The 15,333-nt window shown below is 41.6% G+C and overlaps 3 protein-coding genes across 3 annotated transcripts; 2 read left to right on the top strand and 1 right to left on the bottom strand.

Moving 5' to 3' along the window:
* Positions 1 to 2,663: 2,663 nt before the first annotated feature.
* LOC109639784 (transcription factor Sox-14) lies at positions 2,664 to 3,989 on the top strand. The gene has a single exon (XM_020103430.2). It carries the CDS (start codon positions 2,700 to 2,702, stop codon positions 3,435 to 3,437), a length of 738 nt encoding a protein of 245 aa, XP_019958989.2. The 5' UTR covers positions 2,664 to 2,699; the 3' UTR covers positions 3,438 to 3,989.
* A 1,368-nt stretch (positions 3,990 to 5,357) lies between these two features.
* Positions 5,358 to 8,423, top strand: cldn18 (claudin 18). The gene is made up of 5 exons (XM_020103246.2): positions 5,358 to 5,752; positions 7,138 to 7,302; positions 7,416 to 7,578; positions 7,679 to 7,792; positions 8,024 to 8,423. Exons 1-5 carry the CDS (start codon positions 5,533 to 5,535, stop codon positions 8,118 to 8,120), a joined length of 759 nt encoding a protein of 252 aa, XP_019958805.1. The 5' UTR covers positions 5,358 to 5,532; the 3' UTR covers positions 8,121 to 8,423.
* Positions 8,424 to 9,123: 700 nt separating this feature from the next.
* selenof (selenoprotein F) lies at positions 9,124 to 15,187 on the bottom strand. The gene is made up of 5 exons (XM_020103362.2): positions 15,030 to 15,187; positions 13,663 to 13,830; positions 11,022 to 11,085; positions 10,440 to 10,489; positions 9,124 to 10,283 (listed from the first exon to the last, which is right to left on the bottom strand). Exons 1-5 carry the CDS (start codon positions 15,075 to 15,077, stop codon positions 10,152 to 10,154), a joined length of 462 nt encoding a protein of 153 aa, XP_019958921.1. The 5' UTR covers positions 15,078 to 15,187; the 3' UTR covers positions 9,124 to 10,151.
* Positions 15,188 to 15,333: the final 146 nt, after the last annotated feature.

Raw genomic sequence — 15,333 nt, 5'->3', positions numbered from 1 at the left:
ATGATATGCATATATAATCTAGCATGTGATCTGCTCTAAGTGAGTTTTAATAATGGACACTGCTGCAGAGCTGACATCAAATCTAATATAACCTGAGTCCCATATACAGCAGCATCAGAACACTTCAGCCACTTCTAGAAAGAAAAGCCAATTTTAAAGAGTAAGAGTTGAATTAGTAATTATATTTATCAATAATTATTCTGTTAATCAATGCAGTAAATTAGAAAGAACCATGAGCGTTTTTTTTGTAGTAGATTCTTTTCTTGTCAGACGCTGGCGCACTCCCCTGGCCGAGCGACCGGTCTGCCTCTCTGTGTCATCTTTCATTTCCTTTTCACCCCCAGGTCTTTCTGTACCTGTCAATTTCTTTCTACAGTGTGACTCCTTAATCCACCTGAGTGCATGGAGGACAGTTTTGACATAAGAAGAAAAGATAGACTCCTAAGGAGAGGACCAGTATCTTTAGAGCCCGGGGGATAACCGGATTACGACAGCCATTTTGTGCTGCTGGCAGTTTTTCTTATTACCCGTTTCTCCCCTCCCTCATCTCTCCAGAGTTGAAATGCTGCCCTTTCTTAGAAGTCAAACCAAACACTGACTAGTACACAAAAACACATACCCTCTGTGCTTTCTCCTCAGCTAAATGGAAACAGCTCAAGTTTTTGTGCAATATAAAACAATGCATCTTGACAAAGGCCAGAAGGAAACAGATCCTTTCTACAAACTGACCTTCATGTCCTCCACCTCTTGTGTTGTTGTTCTCAGACAGTTTTTCTCCTCACTGTTGAAAACTCTCTAGAACATGGTCCCTCTGTGGAAGTAATCATCGTCTCTGTGTGGTGGTGGGGGCCTCCCGTGTGCCAGGCCTGAACCTACAGCACAGGAGATAACAGCACAGCCACGAGGAGACAGATCAACTGTCTGACCCCTGCTGTCACTCACTTTATCCCTCCAGCCCGTCTGCTCTGAGGAAACCTGCACAAAAAACATTCTCTGAAAATGTCTTATCTCCACCACCAATGAAACGACGTGCGCCACTGGATCTTCTGTGTCCATTTATTTTACCTTTGAAGAGGCCCACGGTGCCTGTGATTGTGGGGGGCAAATGAAATAAAGGCCTCCCCCTCGCCTGATATCTGAGTTTATCACCGCTACCAAAACCTAAACCCAGAGCTTCAACCAACCGCCACAGGTCTGTCTGCGGAGAAACACATCATGCTTCTGTCATGGTAATAATCCTTTTTGCAGAAACCATTTTGGGTGGCTTTGAGGCAGCCTGGAAGCTCCCACTTAGACACCCAGAGAGTCGGTATTGAATTCCTCCTTGTAATATGAGCTTCCTGTGTATATACTCCATACAGTAATCCCCTGTTATTACCTATAAGCACCTACATTTTCCACACACACACACACACACACACACCGTATACTGTAAATAATTCGTACTTAAGTTATTGCCCCGGCATTTCTCCATCAATGTCATTTCAATAACAGATGAGATGGCTAAAGCATATGTTTGATCAGATAAGGTCTAGTAATTATGAAAACTGTAACAATCAATGCAGTCACCCGGGGCCGGTAAATTATGGCTGTGATTAATATTGATTTTGTCGACTATGGAGGAGGAAGAGGTGAGACACTTCTGCACATATTAATATATAAGACACCTGCATGGCATCATGGGAAAGAATTTAAATGAGGCAATTTTGAAGGCAAGTTTTTAGATAGGAAGAGTGAGGAAGCAGACCCTACACACACCCACTGACCTGTGAATGTTTTCATTTCACGTCTTAATGTAGAGACATGTTAATGTCTTCTGGGAATTTGGCTCAGCTGTGTGAGAGTTACATTCTACAACCAAAAGCTTAAGATGATTTTTAGCCTGAGTCCATCATATCTTTGCATCCATTTTTCCATCAGGATTCAGTATTTCTCTGCCAGGAGTTTAAAATATCGTAGCCTGGAGAAAGCTTCCAAACAACATTTAGGTGTAAACATTAGGGGAATAACACTTTTTTTAACGCTTTAATTAGATGCTTTTAAATGTGTTAAACAGCAACTCTCTCTGAGTTTGTCTGAAATAGACATTATTGAGCAAATCAGCCATGTAGGACTTTAAAGGTCTCTGAGCAGCTGCAGTTTAAAATACCCTCCTTGCTGCCCTTACAAAACCTTTTAATTTGTAGTTTCTGCTTATGTTATGCAGCAGATTGCTTTCTCCCCTGGTTTCCTGCCTGCCTGTCTCAGGGGAGCTTTAAAGGGACTAAACTGTTTGGAGAGGAGGGAGTCCCTCAGAAATGTTGTACAGTCACTTTTTTGTGAGGGGATTACTCTGCTCCCTCTCATTCCCATTGGCTTGGCTCGCCGTGACAGTGGTGTGGTGATGAGTGGTTGACATGCCCAGCATCATCCATAACAAGCTTCCAACTTGGTCCCGTGTGACTCCCATTCATGCGTCCAGGCTTTGCGCCTTGTGCAATTTTCAGTTCCACCTAGTGAAAAGCTTCGGTCTGTTTGGAATTATAGTTTCAACTTTACAAAGAAACAGAAAATAATTCTTGAGTCAAATCATCTTTGATACTTCGCCGTCAATATTCCTTTTACGCACGGGAGGAGCATGCGCTTTTTGGAGAGGTGACTTATTTGAAAGTGTAGGATCTGAGTGTACTTTTTAATTAATTAATGTGTCAACTCCTGAAATGGCAAAACCTTTAGATCACATCAAGAGACCCATGAACGCCTTTATGGTGTGGTCCAGAGGCCAGAGGAGAAAGATGGCCCAGGAAAACCCGAAGATGCACAACTCCGAGATCAGCAAGAGACTCGGCGCGGAGTGGAAGCTGCTCTCCGACTCCGAGAAACGTCCGTACATCGACGAGGCCAAGAGGCTGCGGGCTCAGCACATGAAGGAGCACCCGGACTACAAGTACAGACCCCGGCGCAAATCCAAGAGTCTCCTGAAGAGGGACCGCTTTCTGTTCCCGCTCCCGTCTTTACTCGGGGAGGCAGCGGAGCACCTGAAGGGATTTGCCATGGACTCCTTCCTCGTCCCCGGAGATAAAGCCCGGGCTCTCTTCGCTCCCGCCTCCTCCTCCTCATCCTCCTTCTCCCTGCTGGAGCCGGTGGCGCACTTCAGCACCGGAGCTGTCCAGCGGGTGGCGGAAATCCCTCACACTCTGGCCGCGGGCGCTCTGCCCTACAGCGCGCACACCTTCGGATACCAGACAGGCGGGATCGGGGGACTGGCGTGTCCCGGACAGCACACCCACACCCACCCGTCACCCTCCAGCCCGGGATACGTGGTGCCGTGTAACTGTAGTGCCTGGTCTGCGGCCAGTTTACACCCTCAGGTGGCGTATATTCTCTTCCCCGGAGGGATGACCAAGAGCGGCATGGACTCGTATCCGTCACCCGGCTCCAGCGTGCAGACGGGGTAGGAAGACGCACGTACACAACGGGGAACGTTTTACGCACAGGACCTTTCCATGCAATGTGACAGACGAGAAAGAACTGGGCCATAATAACATGTGTTTTCTATCTAATAAATATAACACAAAACCTGTTGAAAATTCTTTTACATGCCATTGGAATATTAAAATGTTTCCACAGTAATAAAAACATTTCCAAATGCCACTTATTGCTGTTTAATTAGCTCCATGCTGTGCTATTGGCCCTGCAGCTTTCCATGTCAATACATGGTCAAGATTAGAGAGTGGAGATGCTGTTTTGTTTCTCTTTTGACTAAAATATTAATTCAAAAGTGCTGCACCAGCCCCTGTTGATTTCAAACTGAGTCAGAACATCCAGCTGTTGTGGATATGGAGGAGAGCCATTGTGGTTCATGCGTCTGTTTATGCAGGCCCAAAAATAACAGTAAGTCTAATATTGTATTTTTGATTCATACATTCTTATATTTGGAAAGTTACACATGTATGTAGGCCTGCCTATATACCGTAGTCTGCGGCCTGTTTTGTTGTTGTTGTTGAAATACAGGTTTAAATAAAGTCTTATAGTTGCAGTCTTTTGTTGTTTTCAATGGGATTTCCCAAAGTAACATTTTTTGAACTATCTACATTTAAAAGTTGCTATTCAAGAAACAATATCTATGAGAAGTTGGAAATCAAATTGACAGTACAGTTTGTATTAAGGATGATCTGGACCACTGCATTTTTCTACTGTCACTGAGATGTCATTTTATGTCAGACATCAGCTGTAATAAAAAGTTAACAGGAATCAATAAAGATAATCTGGAGGTTTATATATTTTCATGTTTCTGACTGCTTGGGCTCTCTTATTTAATTCAACTGCCTTTAAGTCTCCGGATACGGTGCATGTAAGACTTAAGAAAAGAGAAAGAAAACACATTAATATGATGCAAATAGCACAAGTTCAAAGAAAGTGGATGAACATAACAATTTTAAAGTGACTTCCATCATCGTGTGTGCCACTGCATGAGTTAGCAGTGTGTTCCCACATGTGTGTTGGTGAGTGAGAGAGAGCGATAAGAGAAGAATAGGAACCTGCACAGCTGTTGACAAAGCGATAAGGTGAAAAACACATCATGAGGCACTGTTTGTTTCAGGAAATGAGTCTTACACTGAAACAAAAAATTTTCAGCGTGCGACAATCTATATCAAACTAGTAATGACCTGATTGATGTTTTTTTTATTTTACACATTTTTACCTGCTCACAGCAGAATGCAACAAGTGTCACTGGGTGAATATAAATCGTGGATGTTGTATCACATCAGCGTCCTATTCATCCTTGGTTTCCACCGGGCACTCTGCAGCTCCGGAAAAGAGACTGAAGGATGAACTGTCATGTTTGAATTCCTCATGTAGATTTTATCTTGTTTCAATGATCAAGACACTAAATCTTTATTAAATCAAAGCTCCAGAAATTCAGCTCTATAACTTGGATAAGTGGGGAAAGGTTTAATGCTCTTTGTTTCACTTCAAATGTCTTACATTCAGGATCATGGCCTGATTGAGAGTCTGCTGTAATCATGTGCTGTTTTTTGTCCTACGTGTGATCCATTATTTATAAAGTGACACATTAAGTGATGCAGTTTGTGTTTGAGTGCTGGCACGGCAAATTAGCATCAACCCACTGACCAACAGTCGTCAGCTTTCTGAAAGCCCTACATGGAGTCAGTGATTCAGTTTCCAGTATTTACATTAAAATGGTTAGTTCTCATTTCGGTGCCAGGTGTGCCTATCACCACTGTGTCCACACGTCTCTACACAAGGTGGCCCTGCCCCTTCACGGCTGTATCACCCACTGGGTGAAACCCAACCGCCTCCACCCACCAACACCCCCATGACTACAAAGTGTCACTTTGCCCAGTTTCATTCTTTATCTGCACCCGACACATCTGCTAAACTTCTGGCTCATTCCTTAAATGCATTGACACATGCAGCTATACTTTAAGTATTAGGATTTCTATCTTCTAAACCAAACACAACTCTACACTGCACACACTCGCTTTGCCTCCCGGGTATATTTTCTGATTTCTGAAGGAGAAGACCACAATGGCACCTTCGGTTCTACAGAACGGTGGATTCGTTTTAGGCCTGATCGGTGCAGCAGCCCTGATCGCAGCCACAGCCATGAACAAGTGGAGTGTTAAGGACAGGCAGGGGGAGGTGGTGACATCCGTTTACACCTACAAGGGTCTGTGGCAGGACTGTGAGACGTCCTCCTCTGGACTCACCGAATGTCGTCCGCTCTACGGCCTCCTGGGCTTCTCAGGTAGGACAGGACTCCTCTCTCTCTCTCTTCTTTACATACAATATATATATATATATATATATATATATATATGTATATATATATATCCAGCAGTAGTTTCACTCCTTGATGTCACATGTGTTCCCAGGTTTAACATATTCAACCTGGGTCTCCTTCACTGTCAAGGCCACAATCTCATGACATGTTCTTACTTAGTCTGGTCTCTCCCTTATGAGATCTTGTCAGAAGTGATTCTCTGATCAGCAACTATGATGCAGCGAGTGAAAACATTTTATAAAGTTGTATCTGAACTGTTTAAAACATGAGTTTTCCAATAGAAGGAAGTAGGAGGAAGTTCTGTCACTTCCTGTTAATATTCAAAAATGGCCTCAACTATAATTCTTCTGAAAGGACGAGGCAGCAGGATTTTAAGGTGCAGATATGAGTCTCATTCAGGTTGATGATGAGATGAGAACTTCTGGAAGAAACAAATATGTCATATTGGCATAAAGGGTTGAAATTGTTTAAGTTTTGAAGATGATTTAAAGGGGAAATGAGAAGATAAAATGAGTTTTAAAATGTTTATTGAATAGATTATAACACTTTGATTTGGTGCAAAGAGGCAAATTGAGGCTAATTGTGCGAAAAAAATCAAAAGGAAAATTAGGAAGAACAGGAAGAAACCTTACAGAACAAAAGAGATAATTCAGATGATGTCAGACAAAATGTAAAGATTTCTCCTTGGATGACTCAGAGTAAAAAAAAAAAAATGTTCAATTGTTTTAATCAGATATTGTACTAAAAGAATTGTTACTCTGAGTTTCTGTTTCCATCACACAAACTCTTGTTCCTGTGTCAAGCCCACTCCTATCATTGTTTGCTCTGCTCCGCAGTGCATTCTGGACCATGTAATGGACAGCTGGGCCGAGAGTTGGTCAATACAGTTATCAGAAACAGAACAAACAATACGCAAAGGGCAGGTTCCTACAACACACCTATACCACAGGAACATACTCACCACATTATTAAGACATTATTAAGAATTGAAATATGAGGTTTCATTATAATACACAGGTTAGAGCGCAGGTTATCACACAAAAGTATAGAAAGCCTGATTAAGGCACAGTCTTTTCAAATGAGGACATGACAGGAAGACGTATGAATATTTTTTTTGCTAAAGTTGGACATAAATTGATTCTGGGGGGTTTATACACAACAAAAAAACTAATAAAAGTTGGGTTTATATTTTGTATTCTAGTATTTTTAGAGACACAGTATAATTTGTACAACACCTTGTATCTACTGAAGCATGCATTATAAATAAAATGATCTTACTTTGCCTCAAAACCAGATTAAATGTAAATCTACTGTAAAGTCTCTGATTGGGGGTTTTCTGTCAACTACAGGGGCCTTCCAGGCTGTGCGGGCCCTGATGATAGTGGGCGTGGTGCTGAGTGTACTCGGGGCGGTGATATCAGTTTTCTCTCTGACCTGCCTCACGATGAACAGTATGGAGGACACCACCAAGGCCAAGATGAGCCTCACTGCTGGCATCATGTTCATCATCGCTGGTACTAGTTTACATGTGGATTAACATGAGTCAAGCTGTAGAGGAATATCTGCAAAAAAAATCACCAACATGAATCCCTTCATTTCACTTGTGTCCTTCTGTCACCTCCCTCAGGTGTGTGCGGCATTGCAGGTGCATCCATCTATGCCAACCAGATCGTGGCCACTTTCAGGATGGCCACCTACCCCAACTATGGTGGAGGAGGAATGATGGGGGGAGGGATGGGTGGAATGGGTGGAATGGGAGGAATGGGAGGAATGGGAGAAGGGATGCCAACGTAGGATATTAAGTTTATTATTTTTGCTTCTGTTCTCACACTAATCCATATTGTTCACATGTTGGACCTATACATACTTTGTGTTATCTCTATTTACCAGATACACGTTTGGCCCTGCACTGTTTATCGCCTGGATTGGAGGCGGCGTGCTGCTTATTGGCGGCATCCTGAAGTCACTGGCTTTCAGGGACATGGTGAAAGATGAAAAACCACAGTGAGTCCAACACAGATTTATATTGGCAGTAAATGATAAGCTTCTTAAATTCTGTATAACTGGATGATTTATTATGTCTGTGAATTTATTGAGCACCAAATTTGACTCAGGTATTATGTTATCAGTTATTTTCTCACTCATTACACATTTCAGTCTTTTCCATGTGTTTGGCCAGAAGATACAGCTTTACAACAGTTACCTTCATACTATGTGTTGTCTCTTGTCTTTCAGTTACCCAGGGGTTGTTTACAAACCTCAGTCCCGCACCAAAACCGACCTGGGTGATCATCACTCAGAGGACGGCAAGAGAAACCAGAACTATGTGTGACTTTAAACAGCCTCAGCACTTACAAATGGTTGATGCTAAGATTTGTGCTTTTCAGCCTTCATGCAGCCGGCTTTGAGATTTTTTTATACATAAACCAATTAATTCTGCATCTTATTGTTGCAGTCCAGATGTAATAATAAAAAAGGCAATTTGGCAAAATATGTAGTTTTCATATGCACATTTAGTGGTTATGAGATATTTAAAAATGTTCTGATACCATGTGTAATTGAAGCTTTTTTTTTTTACTTGACTTTTGTTAAATCATTTTATTTTTATGTTTGAAAATAAAACACTGATTTCTGATATATGTGGTTACAGTTTCTCTGAAAATGATTTAGGACCCACGTGAGTACAGGCATTTCAAACAGGACGTATCCATCTGCCATTGATTTGATTCCTGTGCAGCGATAACCTAATGCATTTAAACGGCTCATAACATTTCTTGTTAGACAAGATCTGTCAAAATGGAGAATAAAATCTGAATAGTCTCGAGGTTTTACTTTGCAGATTGTTTCTGCTTTAGCAGGAAGAGAAATACACAACTGACCTATTTTTTTTTTTGCAAATGAAATTATGACAGGACCTTTAAAAACGAGTTTCAAAAGTTTTACTTTTATATTATCATTTTAAAGAGAACAGGGGTTTCAGAAAGCTAACAGCCATTTCCTCCTAAATCTAGAGACTGGTTCACATAAGGTATATCTAAGACCTAGTTCAGAAATGTGATTTGAAATTTAAGGTCCTCCTCCCTGAGAAACATGCTTTCCTTATTGTTACTTCACTTGCAAGTTTCACCTCGACTTTACATAATGATGTGAAACTCAGAGTTGTGTGTGAGGGGGGGTCTATTTTTGTCTTTTAGAAATTATTTAGAGAATTGCAATAACTCTTAATTCGAAGGTCATTTTCTGCAGAAGCAATACCCTTTCCAACCGCTAGATGTCAGCACATTTTCATCAAATAACAACTGTGATTCAGTCGCAGTTTCCAATGAAACACATTATTGGCAGATAAACCTCCAGAAACTTTATTTATTGTTGCATATTTCAACCTCCACCTCAAAAACCAAGTATCCAAAATAAATCTAGTTTCTCTCCAAAGCAGAAGATGCAGAAAAACACAAAGGTACATCAGAGCTCACATCCCAACACTGGTTTCCTGTGAGCTCTTCACAAAAATGTGCCTCTGCAGAAGACGTCTGCATTTGGAAAAGCAACTGCGATCCATTCAGTCACAATGTTGAGCGTTATAAAAAATAATTATACACGAATATCAGACAGACAGAGGGGGAACAGAAACTCTCACAGGTGAACAACGAAACGGGTCATGAGGTACGAATGTCTTCTCAAACCAAAGGGACAAAATATCATCCATGATTTATCTTTGATTTTGATTATTTCAGGGTGTTCTGCTCCTCTGGACATTTGGTAAAACTTAGACAAGATAATTATGATCTTCAGATACAAAAAACGGTCATAGAGTACATATATTCTACAACCATCTATCAAGGCCCAGTTGTGTACAAATTGGTAGATAATTAGGGTCGGATCCCTCAAAGTACAAGAAAGCTTTTCTAACTTGCTCCTTTATTCTCAAACCACGCAGATCAAATTTCCATCTAATTTGCTCAAGCTTTCAAAGATCTGTCTCTTTATTAAATTTACAGCTGCAGAGATTTCCAGAAACTGTTTCTCTGCTTCTTAGTTTTCATTTGGACCATTTTATTTGGTATAAATTAGCTCAAATTAATACTGCTGGAGGTGGTTTATCAGCAGTTATCAGGTCACAGCTTCAGCAAAGAAGTGCTGCTGGTTAATATTTTAAAACGTAATTTTTCCGCCCTGTGAGCACCACAAACAAAACTTAATTCACCTGAGCAGAAGAGGCACAAACCTTACAGCTTCAGCACATAAAACACAAACTATCTGCAGTTTTATAAAAGAGCAAGTAGTGAAATTGTAATTTAGAGGATATCCTGTCACTAAAGATTTAAAATTAAAAAAAAAAAAAAAAAAAAAGTTGGAATTGTGTCTATATCCGGTCTAATTTCTCACTTAGGAACTCCTCCACGCTGTCTGTGTTCCACTTGAGGATGCTGAGTTCTTCAGCGATGTTCCCGTTATCGTCCAAAAGCTTTAGTACAGGATCTGAGCCTCTAACATACTGTAGAGAAGGAGGGAGTGAAAAAGAGAGAAAAAGAGGGTGTTAAAAAAAGCTGGCTTGGCCTCAATACAAATGAGTATAATATAACCTTATTTCTTACAAATGACTCCAGATATAGTTTAGTGTCTAATCATCAACACAACTCATAATCCCTACCTTGATCTGAAGACCCTTGAACATCTTCGGCTTATCACTCCTGACAAAAGCTGTGGAGGTAAAAAAAAAAAACACTGGTGAGACAAATGTCGGGGTAATGAATCAGCCTTTCTATTTCAGTACTGACGTCTGTAATTAGCGCCAACTGCGAAACCTCCTGAGAAGGCGGCGTTAATGGTGGAGGAGACAGTTGAGAACACAGGACCGCTACAGCTGAAGTAAACAAACAGCAGCCATATGGCACAGACAGGGCTCCAGACGTCTCGCCCCCATACTGAGGCGAGCGGCAATAAGTCCATCAACGTAACCCGACACCAAATTATCCAAATGGTACTCTGAGCAGAGATGGGAGGTCTGCTCCCAAGACGCAGGGGAAGGAAAAAACAAACTTCAAAAGCTTGTTTGAAAACCAGCCCACAGGCACTTTAGACCACCTACGATTTCACAAGGAAATATAGTACACTCATCTGCACTGATGAAGACACAGAATCACCCAAGGCATGTTTCTATTTTCAGGAGGGTGAATTTGTGAAAACACAGTAACTTATCAAGAGTATAATCGTGTTGAGAGAAAAAACTCACCTTGGACTTGGGGGAACCTCCCCAATTTTCATCCACACACCTCGAGGATGGCTCCAGCGTAAAGCTGTGTGCAAAGAAACACAGCTTAAGGATCCCAGCATACACAGACAGACACACAGACAGACACACAGACAGACACACAGACAGACAGAGACACAGAGACACAGAGAAAGAGAATAGACTGTGGCCCTGCTGGTGGTAGGACGCCTGCCTGGCCTGGAGCAGTAATTTGATTCAGGCAGACTGATTCATAAACGTATCTGTGCGACTCCTTGGGGGTCATTAAACTGTGAGCCTTTGCATATGGATCAGGGCTGATGGATGGTGGTTTGTGCAGATCTCACTTGTAATCAAACCTCCAGCACCAATATACAATAAGTTAGAGGAAATTGGAGTGTCACAGCAGTATTTCAAGACCATGCTCCACTCGCCGGGTTCAGTGGGGAGGAGGGAGCAATGATGGGCTGCTCGGCTGGTTCACACAGCAAATTAAATTAAGCATGCAAAGCTAAGATCCTCTCTTATTCCTCCTGCCCGCTTCCCACGTGAGTTTCTCTAAACAATCTGGCACTGCTGAAATTTAATTTCCCTGCTTTTCATTTTTATCGCACACAGCAGATCAGGGAAAAGTCAAATGATAGGATGACTCAACTTTGACTCTTTTGAGAATTGACACAATGTGAAATGCCCTTAATTATCTGGTCGCCCTGTCTATCAGTGATTTCAATACCAAAAACATGAATTAGAATCATGACTTTCACTTTAAGTCCAGCCATGTATCTGTCTGGTTCTGTGCCAAACGTACACACAGACGCCGAGATCAACTACAGCCTGAAATTATAAAACATAAATGATGTCAAATGACAAACAATGATGATTCATGGGATTTTCTTTGTGTGGCTCCCAATAAATACAAGGATTCTGTATTACTATTAATTATTATAATTAGAATAATAGTTCCTAATAATATAATGAATCAATTAACATGACCTGGCAAAAATATTTGTGTAAATTAATACATTAAAAAAGTGCTTTCTATACCTCTCGCATGCACTGCTGTCCACTGTTTCAATTATAGTTTGTAGATGTATAATGTTTCAAACAGCCTGCAACCTAATCTAATAAATCATGTATATTACATTCAAAACTTTTTAATAGCTGAGTTTTAAGACCTGCAGATACCCTGTGGAACTATTCTTACAGCTGGGAACAGTGTTACTCAGGAGTAAATGGTGCATTTTGTGAGGAATGTTTTCAGATGCAGAGCTCTTTCACATCAGTGTTGTTCTCTTAGAAAACAGGGGAGCTCAACAGAACAGAGAAATAAGACACTAGGCTTTAGCCACACAGACAACACAACGCTAGTACGTCTTCTTCTGGGATTTGTCAAACTGATCTTGACTTGTAGTCCTGTAATGTAGGCTTCTCATGTTATTGTTATTAACGATATGGTTTTCCTGCTCTACAGAGACGCAATGTCTAATGAAACCCAAGGGAGATGAGGTGCTGGCATGTGCGGGTGTTCTGCAGAGAGCCACACGTTTCAAAATGAGTATCTGAAATGCCCTCCATGCTCAGTGAATCCTGCTAATCGACTAGGCTGCAGAATTAGCCATTTCTCAAAGGGTTTAATGACTTGGCACTAATGTCAATTGCGAGATTCGAAGAATTCTTAGGGCAGATAATTGTTCCCGTCTGAGGAGAAAATGTGCTTAGTGACACTGTCATTTCTACTGTGAGGCGACTGGTCTCTCACGTGACATTTTCACTCAAATCGCGAGCAGCAAGGAGTAATCTGCCCTCTATGAGTCTGACTGTCTGAAACACACTTATCATCGAGAGGTGTAATGAGGTGTGCTCTACACTTTTCCAAGGTGCTGTTGCTAGGATACTACCCACACGTTCTAGGGGCTTTGCTCAATCAAAGGAAGATTACATTGTTTTTCCACCATCGCTTCACTCTCTGTTTATCCATCAGAGCACAGCAGGGACTCCTTTTGAATGTCCTTTAATCACTGGAAACACTAGCGCCTAACAACGAATCTGAACAGGTTACAGAGAGGTTGTTACTGCATAACCTGACAGTTTGACCCCATGGGGAGTGTCGAGCTGGGGTTAAGGAGACTCGACTGAACATCAGAGAGACAAATTGAGACAGCTAGTGACAGAGTTTGTGTGTGGAGGCTCAGATCTGATGCACAGCTGCAAACAGTGTCAACAGACCCAGCAACAGGGAGACTAAAACTAGGTTGTTTTTATTAGCAGTCCAAACACTAAGGGATGTGCTCATCACACGTTCTGACTCATAGGTTCCCAGAGTGTTAATACTACCCACTGAGTAGCTGCTTCCGCACAGCTATAGTGAATCACAAAAGACAACATACGCATCAGCTCAAGATTCCACAATGAATGTACTATCTGTTGCATATCACCAGATTTTACAAGACTCTGTCCTGCAGCACAAACACTCACAACGTTTTATCTTATAATTCCGCTAAAGGAACTTTAGTTCACATTCATTACACTTCTATTTTGACCGAGTCCCCCTTTTGAGGTCTTTGCAACACGTTCAATGTCGTCACTGAACCGAAACAGACTGCTTTATGTTTTGTCTGTTCCTGGACCTCGTTGTTCCCTTTACCTTGCGCGCTTCCATCTGGGCCTCCTGCTGGCAGCACTGTTGGCAGTCAGGCTGGAGCTTGGTGAGGCTGAACTCTCCGAGCAGGTCACAGGAGCTACACAACAGGTTGCTGGAGAAGCCCAGTTCCCTGCATGCCTCTGACGACAAGTCGGTCCCGTACGCCGACACCTGGGAGAGAGGAGGTTGAGAGGATTCAAATAGAAGGGAAACAAAAATGCTATGTTTCTATATAGTGCTTGCTTGCGTTTTAGACACAGAAGCACAGCACTGAAGCAAAATTAAGAATAAGGAGCCTGACATAAAAGATGAATATGGGCGATAGTTTTATTTTTACAAATGCAATAAAATAGAAACTCAACAAAACAATTCCAAGCTGTATGCACTACAAATGGTGAGGTCTTGATGCAGCAACTGCAAAAGCTGGATCTCCTAAATCCAATCTCGACTAAAACATCTATCTTATTTTGTGTAGTGGCCCTGGAACTGCAATATCATAATCTATCAAACTATCAAATTCAGTATTCTTTTAATAAATACAGTCATCTTAAATAAACAAGTGCCAATTTACTTAATCCCTCACCTGTTTAAAGGGCTCTAATATGATGTGGCCAATAACCACAAGGCAGTAAATATTCATTTGATTTAAAACGGTGGAAAAACAAAGGGGATGCTTTTCAAGTATAAATCCAATGGTGGGATTTGTTTTGATGATGCATCAATAGTTTCAGTTTTTACGTCACTTTGGCTGATGGACTATAAATCAGTAATTTCAACACAATGGGTAGATGGTTGACTGGCAAGCAGGTAGAGCAATTAACAGGCTGGTTGTGGTGTGATCATCTGCTTTGCCACTGACCAACAAAGAGTAAAGCCGCTTTTAATAACATTGATCCGAATGACAGTCGCTAATAGATGACCCAGCTTCCACTGACGCATGAGAATGAAGATGCTAACATGTAACGCTAATGTTTAAGCCCAGTTTCGCTTTCAGGATTCAGGAAATAAGTTCTCACTCACAATATGGCCCATTAAGAAACATCTCTGTTTATCTTTTTTCGATCCCCGATGATACATCAACCTGCGACTGACACTGTGTAGTATTCAGACGACAGGAGTTTAATGTTGACTCTGCTTAACACAGGAGTGGATCAAACCCGGGGAGGCTTCTCTTCCATCACGGCTCAGGTTGAGCCACGTCATTTTGAGGCAGCGGGAGCAGCAGGATGCGGTTCATAAAACTGCAGCTAACGTTAGGCTAACATGCGGCTAACATGAGACCACTGACAGCTTCGTCACCCGGTTGTGTTTCTCACTAAAGACTCGAAGAAGCGGCGACGAATGTTAATTTCCAGTGTGGATAAACTCACCGTTTTTAAGAGCGAGAGAAGCCACAGGAGATACACCTCCCCCGACATTTTGGATCCTGCTTTGTTAGCGAAACTCACTCAGAGGACCCCTGTGCTTAATGAAGGGCAGCCCTGTCGCGCCTGAACGTTAAACTTAAAAAATTGACGTATTTTCTTTTTTAAAAATAGCAAAAGCTGTTGAAATAAATCCCTTATAATGTTCCAAAAAATGTGAAATACGCTTTTACAGATATGTGAGGGATTAGGATACATTTAATTAATTTATCATGTTTCGTGAATGTTGGCGCATGCACAGGTCGACTTG

This window comes from Paralichthys olivaceus, chromosome 16 (genome assembly GCF_024713975.1).
Source record: "Paralichthys olivaceus isolate ysfri-2021 chromosome 16, ASM2471397v2, whole genome shotgun sequence".
Classification (NCBI taxonomy): Eukaryota; Metazoa; Chordata; class Actinopteri; order Pleuronectiformes; family Paralichthyidae; genus Paralichthys; species Paralichthys olivaceus.
This window is presented reverse-complemented; position numbering and strand designations above follow the sequence as displayed.

What these genes read in the sequence shown, in the direction of transcription:
- LOC109639784 (XM_020103430.2), top strand. Translation starts at nt 2,700, where the DNA reads ATGGCAAAACCTTTAGATCACATCAAGAGACCCATGAACGCCTTTATG.
- cldn18 (XM_020103246.2), top strand. Translation starts at nt 5,533, where the DNA reads ATGGCACCTTCGGTTCTACAGAACGGTGGATTCGTTTTAGGCCTGATC. An exon ending in CATCATGTTCATCATCGCTG is followed by an intron (nt 7,303 to 7,415) that starts GTACTAGTTTAC and finishes CACCTCCCTCAG; the next exon opens with GTGTGTGCGGCATTGCAGGT. An exon ending in GTGAAAGATGAAAAACCACA is followed by an intron (nt 7,793 to 8,023) that starts GTGAGTCCAACA and finishes CTTGTCTTTCAG; the next exon opens with TTACCCAGGGGTTGTTTACA.